A 16,032-nucleotide genomic window follows, 5' to 3' on the forward strand; every position below is an offset into this window, starting at 1 on the left:
TCCGTATCTGTTGCTGAGGATGATGGAAAAGACAACCTGGTTGGTACAAGTTCTTGTGGGTGAGAGAATTTTCTGTGGTTGTGACTTGATATTTTGTGAAAGCTCACGCTCTCATTACATGCACAAAGAAAAGCATCAACCATGGCTTCGCTGTAGACAAACATCACCAAAAAAGTATGCAGGAAATGTTGTTTGGAATACAAGCAAACAGTTGATATTTAGTTTACAACCTGGTTATTTGTGGATGAGTCTTTGTCACAAGCACATCCAAGTACGCATGGGAACTTGAACTGTTTTGGCATAGCTCATGGCATCCCTTTTCATTTGCCTGGATCAGATGCATCATGTGATCTCACACTCGAGCAGAGGAGTATATTATCGTGGATTTTTATGGCGAGATTAGCTGTCTTAGGACTCCTCCCTTTAAATTTTTTATGGCGACCTTGGGGTCGACAACTTCGCCGGCGTCGCTCAGCTGGGACGCCGTTCGACGTGCATGGGCTGTGAACGGTGGCACAGCCGGTGCTGTTCACACCGACCATTATCGACTTGAAGAAACGTGGCGTGGCGTGGCTTGACCGGAGAGACAGGTTTTCTCTTGCCATGCTCATTGTTAGCATGGTGGCCAACAAAGACACCGAGAATTATGACGTGAATTGGCAAGAAGAAGCAAAGTACGTCATCACAACATGCTCGTCTCTGCCACTTGAAAGGGACTACTGGAACAAGAGGTGATGGGCTGGAGCAGCAGCATGAGGTGAAGCATCGCAGTGCAATAATTCGCAGGCAAAAGCGTTCTTGTGGGATGTAGTCGTAGTTGCTGCTCTCGACCATCATTACAGTAATCAAGACAGATGGGAAGGCGGGGGTGGAGGGAGATGCAAAGCAATGCACGTCTGTCTGCATGCATTACTTGTTGCTGTACTCAAAATAATATATAATAATATATTGTGTGCAACTTTTCCGCCTCAAGTATTAGACCATGTGTCTGATGATGCTATTATATTGGTGCAGTCATGTAAAGAGCTTTCTTTTCCTTGGTTTCCGATTGACCCAACTGCTTCTTTGGGTTGAAGAAGAAGGATTATGAAATGGCTTAAAATATATGTTCCCAAGTGGATCCGTCACTTGCAGTGTAGAGTTGTAGAGAGCTAGCCAGAACTGTGGCGAAGTGACAAGTTGGGACAGTTGTCCTCCCTGTCGGTATGCGACTCTGAAGAAAAGCACTTGTTTTGGCCATCGGATCACCACAAACCCTCGATGACAAGCGCCAGCCTCCCCCCATAAATTCTATGGGTTTTTCGAAAGCTTTTCCTTTGGGTAATAGAACTCCCATTTTGGGTGCAGCTCTGCTTGGGGTTTTAAGCCTTGTTAGGAGAGGGTTTAGTAGGGTTCAGTGGGCTGAAGAAAAAGTGACGGTCCGTCTCAGAACACAGATCCCAATGGAACGCACGCAGGAGGAGAGTGGAATTTTATCCGGCATTTGCTTGTTGGACCTCATTCTTTTTGCTTAGTTTAAAGGGGCCTGTGGTGCTCTCTCATGCTCCTTCCTTTGCTTTCCTTTGCTTTGTGTGTGCGTAGAGAACACACAGGGACGCGCTTTAGGTATATCCCACCATGAGAGCGAGCTCACTTGGAGTGAGGTTTGAACACATAAACCCAAGTTCAAATGGTGGGCAGCTACAAGGGGGGTAGAATGATTACACTGTGTACTATCCAATGATTGAGCTGCCTCGCCTTGGGTCTTGTTAAAAATGCCCTAGTGCAAGGAAGGAAGGAAGGAAGGAAGATGAAGTCCATGGACAACCATAATAGCTGGCTGGGCTTCTCGCTCTCCCCTCACATGAGCATGGAGCTTTCTGTCGACTCACACCACCAACCGCATAACCACAGCCATCATCACCAATCTCAGCCCACTCCTGATGCTGTCTCTGCACTCGCTGGCAGTTTCTTCCTCTCTGCTACTCATCAGCTAAGCAGCTCCGGTTTCAGCTTCGGGGTCAGCGAGAATGGAGGAGGCCATGGATACTACTCACAGTTGTCTTCCATGCCACTGAAGTCTGATGGGTCTCTCTACCTCGTGGAAGCCCTCAGCAGATCACAACAACAAGAAGGTCTGTCTCGCAACACTCGCTTTGTTTAGCTTCCACACTCGCGAACTAGCAGGTGTATCTCAAACACTCGCCGCATCTTTTCCTCATGTTTTGTTTCATGTGAAGCGATGGTGCCATCTCCATCCCCCAAACTGGAAGACTTCTTAGGCTGTGGTCCAAATATGGGGACCCATCATCAGTATGGGAACAATGATAGGGGAGCGATGGCTTTAAGCTTGGACAGCATGTACTACCAGCAGAACCCAGAGCCTGAGGGTAGCAGAAGCCATCCTTCGGACATCCTCCATGAACAACTCCCATACTTGCAGCCACTGCAGCAAGGGATCTGCTCCCTGCTCACCAGCCATGAGATGTACCAGGCTCCATTACAAGGTCATGCCGTGAGGAATGAAGCCGTGCCGAGGCTCAAAACCTGGGTGCCCATGGATTATAATGGTGGCAACGCCGGTCCGGTGGGTGCCATGGGATACGGGGAGTTGCAGTCCTTGAGCTTGTCCATGAGCTCTGTTTCACAGTCCAGTTGTGTCACAGCACCACAGCACGCCTCTTCTGCTACAGCGAATGACTACGTCACCTTGGATCCAACAAAGAAGAGAGGAACCGGGAAAGGAGGCCAGAAGCAGCCAGTTCACCGCAAGTCGATCGATACATTTGGTCAGCGAACATCCCAGTACAGGGGTGTCACCAGGTGAGCGTCGAGGTTCTCTTGGCACCTACCTTACGTTTGGCTCTTCTCTTAGATCTTTCATAGCTTTCCTCTTAAACAATTTCCCAAGAGTCATGTTTCTTCATCAGGCATAGATGGACCGGCAGATATGAAGCTCATCTTTGGGATAACAGTTGCAAGAAGGAAGGACAAACAAGGAAAGGAAGACAAGGTTGGTAGAACAAACTTAATACATCATCAACATCTTATTCCTAACAGCAGACTTCGTTACTGTTGTTTCTTCATCTTGGAAGCATCCATAGCTGACTATTTTATCATATCTGATTCGTTATCTTCCTGTCTGGGATAATCCTGAATGGCAAAAAAAAACACTTGTTCGGACACAGTTTATTTGGGTATGCTTCTATCTCTTCATCTTATCATCACTCGATTCATTCATAGAACAATCTTATGTAGCAGTTTTAATTACTATGGGTTCCAGGGGGTTATGATATGGAAGAGAAAGCTGCGAGAGCCTATGACTTGGCGGCACTCAAATACTGGGGAACAAGCACACACATCAACTTCCCGGTACATGTTTGAAACCATCAGTTCTTGAAGAACTTGGTGTCTGTCTATCCACTAACGGTTGGTAGGTTGGAAGCAGTTGGAAGATTACCAGGAAGAGCTCGAAGAAATGAAGAACATGAGTCGGCAGGAATATGTTGCCCATCTGAGAAGGTGGCTCGGCTTGCTTTCTCACGAGGCCTGCCATTCATGTCGTTGTTCATAACATCCGATCCATTTTGTTCTCTCGTGTGCAGGAAGAGCAGTGGGTTCTCGCGAGGAGCCTCGATGTACCGAGGAGTGACGAGGTTTTGACTGACTCTCTCTGAAATCACAGCAGCGAGCACATCCATCAACCTGTTAATTTGTTCTTGGTACATGTGCATTTTCCAGGCATCACCAGCACGGAAGGTGGCAAGCTCGCATCGGGAGGGTTTCCGGAAACAAAGATCTTTATCTTGGAACCTTCAGTGAGTTTGTAGATGATCTTGATGTGGCTCGTTGTGCTCGGTGTCATCTGCATGCATGGTTCTATCATCAACGCGTGACCATCCATATCCTCGACTCCTCGAGTCAGAAACCCAATCATGATGCTTCCACCAAATCCTACACACTTTGAGCTCCTTTCTTCTTTCCGGCGACGCATGCTTTCCACAGCACGACTTACTTTGTTGGCTAACAGTAATGCATTACTCCGCAAGGCTGATCACCGCTCAGTGCCTCCCATGTCTTTGTTTGACCGATTCATTCTCTTTCTTTAATGATGAAAGTGAAAACAAAAAAAGCATTTACCTCCCCAAAAGCTGATGGTTTAGCATTTGACATCAAATCTCAGGCACCCAGGAGGAAGCAGCCGAGGCGTATGACATCGCTGCCATCAAGTTCCGTGGATCCAACGCCGTCACCAACTTCGACATGTCGAGATACGATGTGGAGAAGATAATGGCGAGCAGCACTCTGCTGTCGGGTGAACATGCAAGAAGAAACAAGAACATGGACGCCCCGGGTGTCGTCCCTGTAGCAGAGCAGCCAGCGCCGATCTCGGAAGAGCAAACGCAGAGACTGGAATTCGAGCCCGAGATCTTCACGACGAATCTTGATGGTCTGGTCGGCGGTGATCCGGGGAATGGTCAGGGCATGGATTCTGAGAGGACCGAGGTTTCCATGCTCTTCGGAAAGGCCCCATCAAGGTTCATCAGCACTCCAGCATCAAACACATGGATGGCACCAGCCCAGATGAGGTCGGCACTGCCTCTGGCTCACATGCCAGTTTTTGCTGCTTGGACAGATGCATAAGCATCATCATCTCTGAGGTCTCAGCAAGCACAGCTGCAGATAGCAGCAACCAGGTTGTGACAGGGAAAGCTGGGGAGGGAAATGGTGTGGTCATGTTAAGCTGGTTCTAGTGGAGATTGGTGATCCATCCATGAGATCAGGCCTCAGGCCTTCCTCAGTGGACTGCAAGTGTTTTGTATCTACTCATTTGGTCCATTTGGGGGAGAATTTTGCAGTGTTGAGGCTTGCGAGCTTGTGGAGATACTAGTTATCTTTGATGATGATTTGGTTTGGTTCATTCTAATCTTTTGGTATTTGAGCAGCATCTAAGTTTCTTTCTTTCTTTCTTTCTTTCTTTCTTTTTTGTGTTATTTTCCAAAAAAAAGATGCCTCTAATCCCTATCTTAGAGGTATAACACCATCTTTAATCACAATTAACACTTGGTGTGATGTTGACCTTATCATTTTTCTTCATTATTATTAGATGCTATATATACATATCCACAGCGGTCAATCTATTCCCTAGATCTTGTCTCACTTGCCACGTAAGCAGGTGCGGCCGCGCGCCGCTCCGGGAGCGTTGATCGCCGGAGTTTGACCTGTGTCGGCGGCGCGAATCTGCGGCATCTGATCTCATGCGGTCCTGTGAGGTGAAGAATTACTATATTGCCGCTGGCTCTAAATGCCTCGCAGTAGTTTCAACTGCTACCAAGCAAAAAGATGAGCCAATGTAACAATGGAGAAGCATCCACCCCAGTAAGTAGTAAGCGGGAACACATGCTTTAAACTCTCGCAATGCATCAGCGTGTAGAAATAAGATGAATCTACCCATGATGATATCTCCTGCTTGTACAAAGAGTATTAACAAGCATATCTATAACTCGGTTGCTGGTTTTCTTTTTGGTGACCATTATGGCTTGAACAGAATCTACCAATCACAAAAACATATCTCTCGGTTGAATAATGATCCATTATTAATGTCATAAGGAATTTGGAGTGTGCCAGTTATGCACTGTGATAAGTAGTAGACTGTGAAACCTTAGAATACTTTCAGCATTTCCTCGAGCATTAGAATTAGCTCCGTCTTCTTCATGCCTCAGAATGGGCAGGAGTTGGTAATGCACTCAGCCTAGCAGTCCGAGAAGGTTGTGAGACTGGACTCCATATCAGATCACAAAATAGCACGCTCGTCGAGAGCTCCAAACAATGTAGCGAATGATGCTGAACATTGATTCTCTCTTATTGATGGATAAGAAATAGATGATGAAGAAGAAGAAGAAGAAGAAGAATGTCATTCTTCTTCTTGTCTCATAATGTAAGCCAATTTGTTGGTCCTTTTCTTCTTTGGGAAAAAAACTTCATTAGCTTCCTTGCTTAATATAGTGATTCCTCTTCTTGTCATAATGTAAGCCAATTTGTTGGTCTTTTTCTACTTTTGAGAAAAAAAAATTTTCATTAGCTTCCTTACTTAATATAGTGATGTCACTGTAGGAAAAGAGAATTAATGATAAAACACTTAATCAGAAAATAATGAATATAAAATTTATCTGACCAACATTGTCTCATGTGATACATTCAGTAAAGAACTACCATCATTCTAACAATTGTCCACTCTATTATGCTATTGTTGGCACAAGTTAAGCTTACTGCTCATTTTTCACCAAAGGTATTATGCAGAACACTACTCTGCAACTTTAAGCTGCAAAAATTACAGCATCATAACTTTGGACTGCAGAATTGTCCATGTAAACATCCAGGTAAGCCACTGTGAGAAGGCAAACTGGACTATTTGTTGACAGTAATGCATGGGCTATAACAGAGGCTGCAATTTGATGGTGTATAGCTTCCCTTCAATGCTTGAAGGATTTAGGAAAGCAGTGTCAAAAGTATGGAACATGGCTTACCACCCCAAAAAGACTTGAGAAAAGATAAAATTTTCTGCAGAATGCTCTGAGGTTCCACTATGTGAATTCAGAATATGATGCATATTTGGTAAAACAGTGACCCTTGCAAAATCCAGTTTAGGTCATGCTAGTTCGAGTCCAGACTGCACAACATTTTTGCATTGCTGCACTAATTTTACACAGTTCAGTAACACACTCTTCGATAATGTTTAAGAACAAGTTAAAACGTTAAAACACACTTTAGACACAAGTATAGTTTGACCATAATATTGAGAAGACAGGACAAAAATCATATAGTTTTATACTTGGATGAACAAATCTGTAAAGGTAGATTCACAGCTGTTACATGTCCTTGCTGGAGGTCATCGAGCTCCTTTTGAAACACACAATGCAGCTATTCACCAAAGTTTATTTTGCTATAAGTTTATGTAGCTGTTGAAAGATGAAATTGGTCTTGCTATAACTGAATTCCCCTCTTATCATCATCCTTTTCTTGCAAATTAAATGGCTCCTGAAAGATTGGAGAATTCGACGGGCTGAGACTGACTATCTACTTCTCCACGGAGAGGAAGTGTTGTTACTTGGATCTCTCATTGGGAGGGCAATTTAGTTGCACACCCTTCTCCAAACTAATATATTCTTCAATATCATGTGGTCCCTGTGATCGTTGCCAATACTAATAAGCCTTTCTTACCTACTCTTTCAATCAATCTGCTCACCTATCAGATCGAGACCCACCAACAAAAACGAGATCCCCTGGAAAAGGAGAAAGTAGAAATGGATACCCTGGGCCGACAGCAAGCTTCGAGCTGATGCAGTTAGAAGAAGGAAAGCAAGTGCTAGCTCCTTACGGTAAATCCTGTTGTGCTTTTTCTTCGACACCTTTTGTGGTCGGGGTTCCTCCTTTGCAATTGCTTCAAAATTCGGTACAGAAGCACCTCGTTGCTGCATGGGTTCCTTCTTCATGAGAGAAATAAGATCACCCTCAGAGGAACGGCCAGACTTCTTAGTTACTACCCACTCATAGGCACTCCCGAGCTGGAAGAGACCTGAGATCATTGCATTGAACTTGGTCACCGACATGGTGTTCTCGAAAAGAAGATACGGGACGATAAAGGGGAAGGATTTCGGGGCTGGGAGGATATTGAGGAACGACATGGTTGCGGGAACGTAACAAACCACCCATGCAGGGAGCTCAGCTTCTGGAACAAACATTGTCAACGGGAGGATAATGCAGAATAGGGTAAAAGAGTAGAAAGGTAATATGAGTTTCCGAAGGAGGAAGAAGAGAAATATCAAGTTGGACTTCTTCCAGAACCCAATCTGAAATAGGAACAGCACAGGTTAGTGCAAAGAATATCATTAACCTACATTTCAACAAGAAACATCAAGTAATAACATAATCGAGACTTCAGCGAACCGCTCAAGTTTAAGTAGCTTTAGCTCTTTTAAGTATCACTAATAATTGCTATGGCAGTCACAGTGAAGCATGTTCAAAGGCAACCAAAAAAGGGAAACAAAGGGCCCCAGTTGTTCTATTCTTGTTAATTGCCGACCACATGTATGCATTTTGGACATTATTATAATTAAATTGCAAAATTCTGTCCATTCATCCATGCATGACATAATTTCCACCAAAGATATGGCATCAAACAGATAAGAAATGACCAGAATATTTACACTAGATAAAGCAGTTTCCTTTAGTTGCAGTGCTAAAATATTTTCCATCTTCTGCTATGCCCTGACAATCATACAATGGCTTACCATGAGGTCCATAAATATAGCATGAATTTGAATAAGATAGTGAATGCACATGTAAACTTGCACCACCTTTTCATAATTTCAACCCCTATTTAACACATCTAACTGTTCAATCGATCCTTTGATGCAAAGAGTACATCGTCATTAGGTTGATACACTGAGAAAAAGGCTTATATGCTGAGATCGTATCTTCTTTCTGACATGCCATGATGATCCAATACAACTGAAAATATAGAGAATGTGTATATCAAGCTTCTCCCATATATTTTAAGCTTCACGGGCCACTTTGTTAACTATCCAATTTTTAGCTAGTTTATGTTATGATGCCGATGTATGTCATATCACAGAAATGTAGGACAATCCATTTCCATTATGAGATAGTGGTATTAAGCCGGATATTTCCTCTTACCAAACAGTTTATTAGCTTGTTATTTCTCAGACAAGATAACTGACAAAACTGGAAGAGATAAGAGAAGCTTTAATGCGCTGAAGTAAAGTTTCTCATGTTCCATTAAGAAGAATTTAATTAAGCCAGTTATTTCCTCTATCCCGACAGTTAACCAGCTGGTTATTTCTATGACAAGGTATTTTATAGACAAGCTTCAATGCATTGGATAAAACTTCTTATGTTTAGGTTTATGAATGGTACCTCAGATCGGATGATGTCTGGCAAACAGAGCCTGAACAGCTGCATAGGGCCAGAGTGCCAACGATGCTGCTGCTTCCTGTAAGCCTCGTAGCATTCCGGCAGCTCACATTGACACTGAACATAGTATTCATACATGAAAGAGAAACACTTCAATATCTACATGCAGTACTGTAAATTCAAGAAATTTCAGGCAATTCAAAGACCTTGTCATACCTCCACATCATTAAGGTATACGAACTTCCATCCTTTTAGGTGAGCTCGCACTGCAATGTCCATGTCCTCGACTGTGGTCCTCTCCAGCCACCCTCCGGCATCCTCCAGTGCCTTGATCCTCCAAACTCCTGCGGTGCCATTGAACCCGAAGAAGTTGATGAACACCCCATTCACCTGCTGCTCCACCTCAAAGTGGAAGCAGAGATTAATGTTCTGAAGCCGGGTCAGCAAATTCTCATCTTTGTTCACAAACGACCACCTTGCCTGCACCAATCCCAGCTCCTCGTTGTCCTGTAAATATACCAGCAAATCAAAATTGCCATCAAATGTCAAGTTTTAGCACTAAAATGGAGAAAAAAAAGCTCAAGGCAAACACATACCTTGAAATGAGGCACAGTCCGTTTCAAGAAATCCGGAGCAGGCTGGAAGTCGGCATCAAAAATGGCGACAAACTCGTAGTCGTTGACATAGCTACAATTCATTGCCGACTTGAGGTTGCCGGCCTTGTAACCATCTCGAATAACCCGGTGACGATACATGATCCGAGCGCCATTCTGCTGCCACTTCTCCACCTCCGCCTTGATCAGAGTTTGCGTCGTGGGGTCATCCGAGTCATCCAACACCTGAATCAGAATGTTGGACCTCGGCCAATCCAAATTACACACTGCGGCAATCGATTGCTGATAGACCTGCCAAATGCCAGCGAAAGTGCGCAAAGATGGTCATTTTGGCTCACAAGCCTCGTATCCAACTTGCAGATATCCAAGCTTACCTCTTTCTCATTGCACATGGGCATCTGGACTAGAACCATAGGGTAGTCCTCACCGCCGGATTCGAGGTCCTCGGAAGCTCCAATGGCGCCTTTCGGCGTGGGTTTGATCCCCTTGAAGCGGATCCAGAAGCAGCCGAGGCAGAGGATGAGACGGTCGGCGCTTTGGACGAGGAAGAGGATGACGCAGGCGTTGGCGAGGAACTGGAGCGGCGGAGCGACGTATTCCACCCGGAAGCGCACCCACCCGGTGTAGAGCGACTCGAGGAAACCCCGGACGCCGAAGGACGAAGGAAGAACCAAGGGCTGAATCTCCCAGGCGGTCAAATGCCAGCCTTTGAGGTAAGCGGCGATCTCCAAAGAAAGCAAAACGACGGAGATCCAGAGGAAGGCCTTGATGCAGGAATAGAACCGCGACCGCAGAACGGGGCTCTCCTCGTCCGACGAGGAGGTCGTGTCGGAGTCCGTCCGCCCGGACGCTACGCGCCGGCGCACGGCGGACGCGAGGCCAACGGCGGCGGAGGCGAGAAACGTGAGGCACCCTGCGGCGCGGTGAGCCTTAAGGAGAAGCACCCAAGTAATCTGCTTCGCGTTCTTCACCCGGGCACCCTTCCGCGGCCCTCTCCCGGCGGCGGCAAACTCCTCGCCGGCGCCGGCGCCGATGCCGTACTCATCCTCGTCGTCAGGCGACGATATCTCCGAGATGGACCAGTTGGGGTTCTCCATTTTGACGATCACCGGCGTCCCTCGGTGGGCCTTTTTGTCCCACCACCCGAACGGCGGCGACATTACTTCCACCACCTTCCGAACACGATCAAGATCCAACCTTTCCGATTAATCTGGCGTCGGGGGTCGATTTCCACCTCCGATCCAAGCTTCTGGCGGTCGAAAGGGAGGGTTACGACGGCAATGCGGCTTCCTCGGGCGAGAGAGAGCGAAAAGGTGGGATTTTTACCTCAGAAGGAGAGGGAGGAGAGTGAGTCGAATGCGAGCAGGCGTCTTCTTCTTTAAAGCGTGCAGCTTTGAGGCAGGCGAGCTTGCCGCTCTCCTTCCCCGCGGTATGAAGGGCACGACAAAGGCCACCGGAAGAGGAGAAGGGAAGAGCAGCTCAGCACGTCTACCGCCGACCTCCACAGAAGAGAAGAGAAAATTTAAAGAAAAGGAAAGAGAGAGAAAGCATAAAAAAAGGCAGGTTTTTTAATGCGTTTCCCACATTGCTACGGCGAATTGCGAGAGATAAAGATGGAGTTAATAAAAGTAATTAATCTCAGAAGAAGAATTCGGGAACCATAATAGAATGAATTCCAGCTGAAGAAATTTAAGCAAACAAACTTGATTTCCTTGTATTCCTACCACAGAAGATGAAAAAACTCGAGAATGGTACCTTCTCGCTCGCCTACGATCAATGCTAATGCCACGATGATTCCTTCTCTCCCAGTTGTGATGTCTATTATAGTAATACTGTGGATAAGGACTTGTTTTCCAGTTTGATGATGGAAGCAAAAAATAGTAAATGGAGTCGACAACCTCAAACAGATCAATCCGAATTATATATCCACCGAATTCGATCAATCATATGTCCGCTAAAAATAAACAAATGGGAATCATCACAGTTGGTTACAGAAACGGAGAAAACGTTGCCGTGGCAAAGCACCGACACATTTCAGTAAAACATGGTTTGCCTCACCCGAATCATAGATCCACTGCACTAATTGCGGAATTCAAGCCGTCACTTCCAATGATTTCCTAATCTTGCACTCGTCTTCTCACGCCGCCACCTCATCCAACAATACATTTAAAGATGTCATGTAAGCATGTTTCGATCGGCCATCAGGAATACAACATTGTCTCCGTGGGGGCCCACTCTTTGGTAAGCTCGGGGGCACGTATTGGGGGTAATAAAAGAGAAGAAGGTAAGCTTCTCCGTTTCGTGCCGTGTGCCGATCGGGCTTCTCTCACCCATCGGGTAAGCTAGTGGGTTGGTGAGCGGCAGCGGGTGTTGCAAAACCAGTTCTGCCCGAGACGAGCGGGGTTGGGGGGGGGGACGATGACGCGTGGCGGTGTTGTGTCCGAGATCACGGCATTCGGCGCGGCCGCCGGTTCGAGCCGGCCGCACGTCGTGGCTCCGAGTTAAACGCGGAATCCACGGAACCGCCGCGGTCATCTCGTTCTCTACGTTGACCTTTTTGTTGTGCTCGTTTGAAGGCGCTCATGAGACGATGAATCAATCCATCGCTGAGACCTATTGCATCGTTATCGTAAGGATGGATGAATGGATGAAGTCTTCCTCGTTTGTACCTTCCTTTGACTTCGATGTGTTCTTCTTTCTGTTGACTAGCATCGTGAATGTGCATGCCACGCATTCGGATCCCCTTGTATTGTTGGTGACGAATGCATGATGCATCCATCCCTTGTGGACACGTTAGTTTTGCATGTTGATCTACGTTAAGCTCTCGTATATTTGATTCTTCTTGTTTCACCGAGAGATAATGATATTTCTTTTTTTCATTATTACCCATAATTATTTAAAGTAAATAAATCATGAGAATCATTAAAAATTGGATGAATATTTTATATTTACGGACCATGCTAGCTTCCAAAAGGTTGCCATGTGTTGGACATGCTTGTTCATAATATGATGTTTGACTCGATGATGAAGATGCCAAATCTAATGCAGCAAAACTAGCATTGTTATAAGGTGCTTCTCTCTCTCTCTCTCTCTCTCTCTCTCTTCCATATTTATCTACATATCCATCTCTTTATATATGTGTACATGTATTATTAACCTATTTGACCTAATAGTATAGAGTTGAAAGTCAACTTAAGAGAACCTCTATGACGACGTGCTATGCTAAAACAATTTAGTTGAATAAAAATTGTTCTTTATCAAAATGTATTGGAGTGGTCAAATCTTGCCAAGTGGAATTATCGACCAAGATGGCGAATTTGAGCTCAAGTTTCATAATTTACATTTTGGTGAAACAAGTGAAGAAAATCCATGTTTGTCACTATGATATGATGCTTGATCGTTTGCATTATTTGCCCCCTACAATTATGTCCCATGTGTATAACATCACTCCTTAAGAAAAATCACTTAATTATTATCAATCATAGAGTGTAGAACACACATTTTCGGAAATAAAGCACGCCAAAATCAAACTCATATTTTATGTGTTGACTTTAATTGTAATGTAATCATTATATAATGTTCGTAATGTAACGAGTTGTACTTGGTTCAAAGTCCATCTATTTAAGAACAATTTGGATCACGTTTTGAAATAGACAATGATGAGTTATACTTACTTTAGACATACTTGGATCATACTCACTTTTGAAGAAATTAAATACATCTATTATAATTCCCAATAATTAGATATTTTAAGAATTAATCACCGACAAGTTCTTATTAAAAAAAATCAATTAGAAAGAATGTCAAATGGAAGGTCTTAAAAAATTTATTTTGGTTGGTGGTGGTGGGGGAGGGGGGGGGGACAGGAATTGGGTGGGTCAAACAATGTTGGGGCACCACCTCCATAATGATTTAAGATTTAGAAACCCTTCAACTCAAAATGAAGAAAGAAAATAAAAGAAGAAAGCCAAGATGCAATTGGTTAGTACGGTGACAAGCATAAAGTAGAATCCATGGTCTTATACTTGTTATTATCCTTCGTAAGCGTTACAATGGAAATGATACAAACAAAAGAACTTCGTAAAACATCTTAATTTTCCTAAGATTCATTTATATATTTAATAATATTATAATTTACTTAAAATTGTTAGTCATGTGTCCTAGTCTTTTTGTTTATTATTATATTTTAATATTTTATCATTTTATATTATCTATTGTTTGAATATATTGTGATGTCGATGGATCTAAGCAATGAGAATTGGATCGTGATGAGATCACGATAATGAGACTGATTTGCCTTTAAATACAGATCCTAAATAATCTTGGTCATAGATTACTCGAGAGGGACATCGAGATAACCAAATAGACTGATGTACTATATACCCGTCCATATGATGGATGTAGTTGATCTCATAGTTGCTCGTATAAGGACACTAGGGATACAATACAAGTGCTCATTGGAGAATAAGTTTATTGATTGATCCACTTACAGAATGCTGGATAGTTGATGATACCTTATTGTCAAACAATGATTTCGTAGTTCCAATAGTGTATTTGGTCCTTAGACTTAAGATACCAAGGATGTTCTGTATGAGTACTCCATTCTTTGATACCAGACTTATATGTCTGGAGGTTTCATCTCTAGCATAATCGTTTATCGGGAGTGATAGTCAACCTTACGAAGACTATTGAGTGTCGATAGAGGATCATCCATTGTCGGTGTCATGAAAGGAATATCTCATGTATTCTTGCTCAAACAAATCATTGATCAGGGTCATTCGGATTGAGAGAAAAAATAGTTCTTTGAGAGAATCCGATTGGAGCGAGACTCGAGTAGAAATTATATGGGTTTGATAGCACCATACCCGGTATACGGTCTCTGGAATATTAGATGGATGATGGACTATAGATACATGGTAACTGAAGACAGACAAGTCCGATGGATTGGATTCCCCTATATTATTTGGGGACTACGACGTAGTGGCCTAGTACATCTACAATCGATTAGTCGAGTGAATTATTACGATGATAATAATTCACTAAGCCAGAAGGAGTTCTGATAGGTATGACTCACAGCCAGCTCGATATTGGGCCTAAAGGGTCACACACATATGGTAGGCATTACGATAAGTAGAGGTTCAGATATGAGATATCCGTCGGAGCCTCTATCTTATTAGATATCTAATAAGCTTCTGAATTATTGGATCCTCTGGATGAGATCCAATAAGAGCTCATGAGAGATTATTGGATAGAGATCCACTAATCTATGAGGCTTTGGTAGTTGAATGAAGATCCAATACTCAATATGACATGATCTATTAGGGTTAAGTTGACAGCGAACCTCTATAAATATGAGGGAATCAATGGTTCATGGGCTAGAGCTTTTTAGTTGCCTTTTCTATTCTCCTCCCCTTCTCCTCCTCAAAGCAAGCATGAAGTTTTGAGGAGCATCATCGCAGCCTTATTGTGTGGATCACCGTTGGAGAGGAGGGCACTTGACCTCCTTCATCCTCTCCTAGAGATCTACAGGGATTCAATGATATATGATCTCTCTAGGTAACACAATCTTTAATATATACAGTTTTCTATTTTATAGATTTTTGTGTATCAATCTTCGCACGATGACAAACACATATTTGAGAATTTGGAGATTTTGGTTTTATGTTCTTCCGCTGCGCATGCAACGTCGCTCCCCGAGATTTCTCAACAAAAATTTACTTTAAAACTAATAAAAAGAATTTGACTTCTTGATATTAGCTGAGACATTCTAACTTAAATATATATGGTCATCTATTATTGAGTTAGTCTAATAGAGTTAGTCGAATATTAACTTGGTCCAATCCAACTCAAATTAACAACTTAGATGTTTAGAAATATCCCAATAATATGCAAATATGATCTCTTCATATTTATAGCATGTGAATTTAAATTACTCAAATTTATAAAATAAAAATATTATCGAATGCATCAATCACTATATCCGTGGCACTTTCGTCAAATGTCCACGATGAATCCATGACACTTTGATGTAGACTTGGCTACAAAAATAAAAAAATATTAGAAATACTCTATCGATCCTAAACCCAATAAAAGTGTAGCATGCTAGGAACAACCGGAAACTCTACTTGTAGTGATTTTTATACCTTATTGGCATCCGTTGATATTTTCGGTGGGCGGTTTGTCTATTATGGGGCTCTCCTCTCGAGCTTATGCTTTGCGGGGTTGTATTCTTGTTGGCTGGCCTTGCTTAATTCCTGTAGGTATGGATTTATAGTGCACTGCTTCGGGCTTGAGACGTGATGTCATTTCTAAATTAAACTACGTCGCTCCAAGACACAATCGTTTCTTTGTCGTTTCATCTTGATTTGTAATGTGTGCGCTATTTTGGTTGGAATAGCGTCACATGTGATCTAAGGTGGTTGCTAGTTAGGCGGTGCCAAAATGTACTCTATCACCTCCGAAGATTGTATGAATTTTTGTTAATCTAATGTATTTTTTTTATTTA

General features: G+C 43.4%; 2 protein-coding genes across 4 annotated transcripts; one reads left to right on the forward strand and one right to left on the reverse strand.

Moving 5' to 3' along the window:
- The first annotated feature begins 1,692 nt into the window (after nucleotides 1-1,692).
- On the forward strand, nucleotides 1,693-4,770 carry LOC135643225 (AP2-like ethylene-responsive transcription factor CRL5). Its single transcript, XM_065159932.1, has 9 exons — nucleotides 1,693-2,114; nucleotides 2,220-2,802; nucleotides 2,910-2,992; nucleotides 3,168-3,176; nucleotides 3,263-3,351; nucleotides 3,428-3,501; nucleotides 3,585-3,635; nucleotides 3,721-3,797; nucleotides 4,163-4,770. Exons 1-9 carry the CDS (start codon nucleotides 1,790-1,792, stop codon nucleotides 4,621-4,623), a joined length of 1,752 nt encoding a protein of 583 aa, XP_065016004.1. The 5' UTR covers nucleotides 1,693-1,789; the 3' UTR covers nucleotides 4,624-4,770.
- A 2,046-nt stretch (nucleotides 4,771-6,816) lies between these two features.
- On the reverse strand, nucleotides 6,817-11,406 carry LOC135642754 (probable xyloglucan glycosyltransferase 9). Of its 3 annotated transcripts, XM_065159158.1 has the most exons (7): nucleotides 11,283-11,406; nucleotides 10,854-11,026; nucleotides 9,902-10,776; nucleotides 9,510-9,818; nucleotides 9,130-9,420; nucleotides 8,917-9,030; nucleotides 6,817-7,829 (listed from the first exon to the last, which is right to left on the reverse strand). In XM_065159158.1, the coding sequence occupies exons 3-7, from the start codon at nucleotides 10,685-10,687 to the stop codon at nucleotides 7,209-7,211; spliced, it is 2,121 nt and encodes a 706-aa protein (XP_065015230.1). In that variant the 5' UTR covers nucleotides 10,688-10,776; nucleotides 10,854-11,026; nucleotides 11,283-11,406; the 3' UTR covers nucleotides 6,817-7,208. The 3 variants fall into 3 exon arrangements, with proteins under 3 accessions (XP_065015230.1, XP_065015229.1, XP_065015231.1); XM_065159157.1 differs by having other exon boundaries at nucleotides 9,902-11,026; XM_065159159.1 differs by lacking the exon at nucleotides 11,283-11,406 and having other exon boundaries at nucleotides 7,063-7,829; nucleotides 9,902-10,773; nucleotides 10,854-10,993.
- Between the last annotated feature and the right edge of the window lie 4,626 nt (nucleotides 11,407-16,032).

This window comes from Musa acuminata, chromosome BXJ3-7 (assembly GCF_036884655.1).
Source record: "Musa acuminata AAA Group cultivar baxijiao chromosome BXJ3-7, Cavendish_Baxijiao_AAA, whole genome shotgun sequence".
NCBI classification, from domain to species: Eukaryota; Viridiplantae; Streptophyta; class Magnoliopsida; order Zingiberales; family Musaceae; genus Musa; species Musa acuminata.

Excerpts from the sequence above, each read along its gene's own strand:
- LOC135643225 (XM_065159932.1), top strand. The coding sequence starts at position 1,790 with ATGAAGTCCATGGACAACCATAATAGCTGGCTGGGCTTCTCGCTCTCC. Across the intron at positions 2,115-2,219 it reads CAGATCACAACAACAAGAAG|CGATGGTGCCATCTCCATCC; the intron begins GTCTGTCTCGCA and ends TTTCATGTGAAG. Across the intron at positions 3,798-4,162 it reads TCTTTATCTTGGAACCTTCA|GCACCCAGGAGGAAGCAGCC; the intron begins GTGAGTTTGTAG and ends ATCAAATCTCAG.
- LOC135642754 (XM_065159158.1), bottom strand. The coding sequence starts at position 10,687 with ATGTCGCCGCCGTTCGGGTGGTGGGACAAAAAGGCCCACCGAGGGACG. Across the intron at positions 9,819-9,901 it reads CCATGTGCAATGAGAAAGAG|GTCTATCAGCAATCGATTGC; the intron begins GTAAGCTTGGAT and ends GGCATTTGGCAG. Across the intron at positions 7,830-8,916 it reads CAGACATCATCCGATCTGAG|ATTGGGTTCTGGAAGAAGTC; the intron begins GTACCATTCATA and ends TTCCTATTTCAG.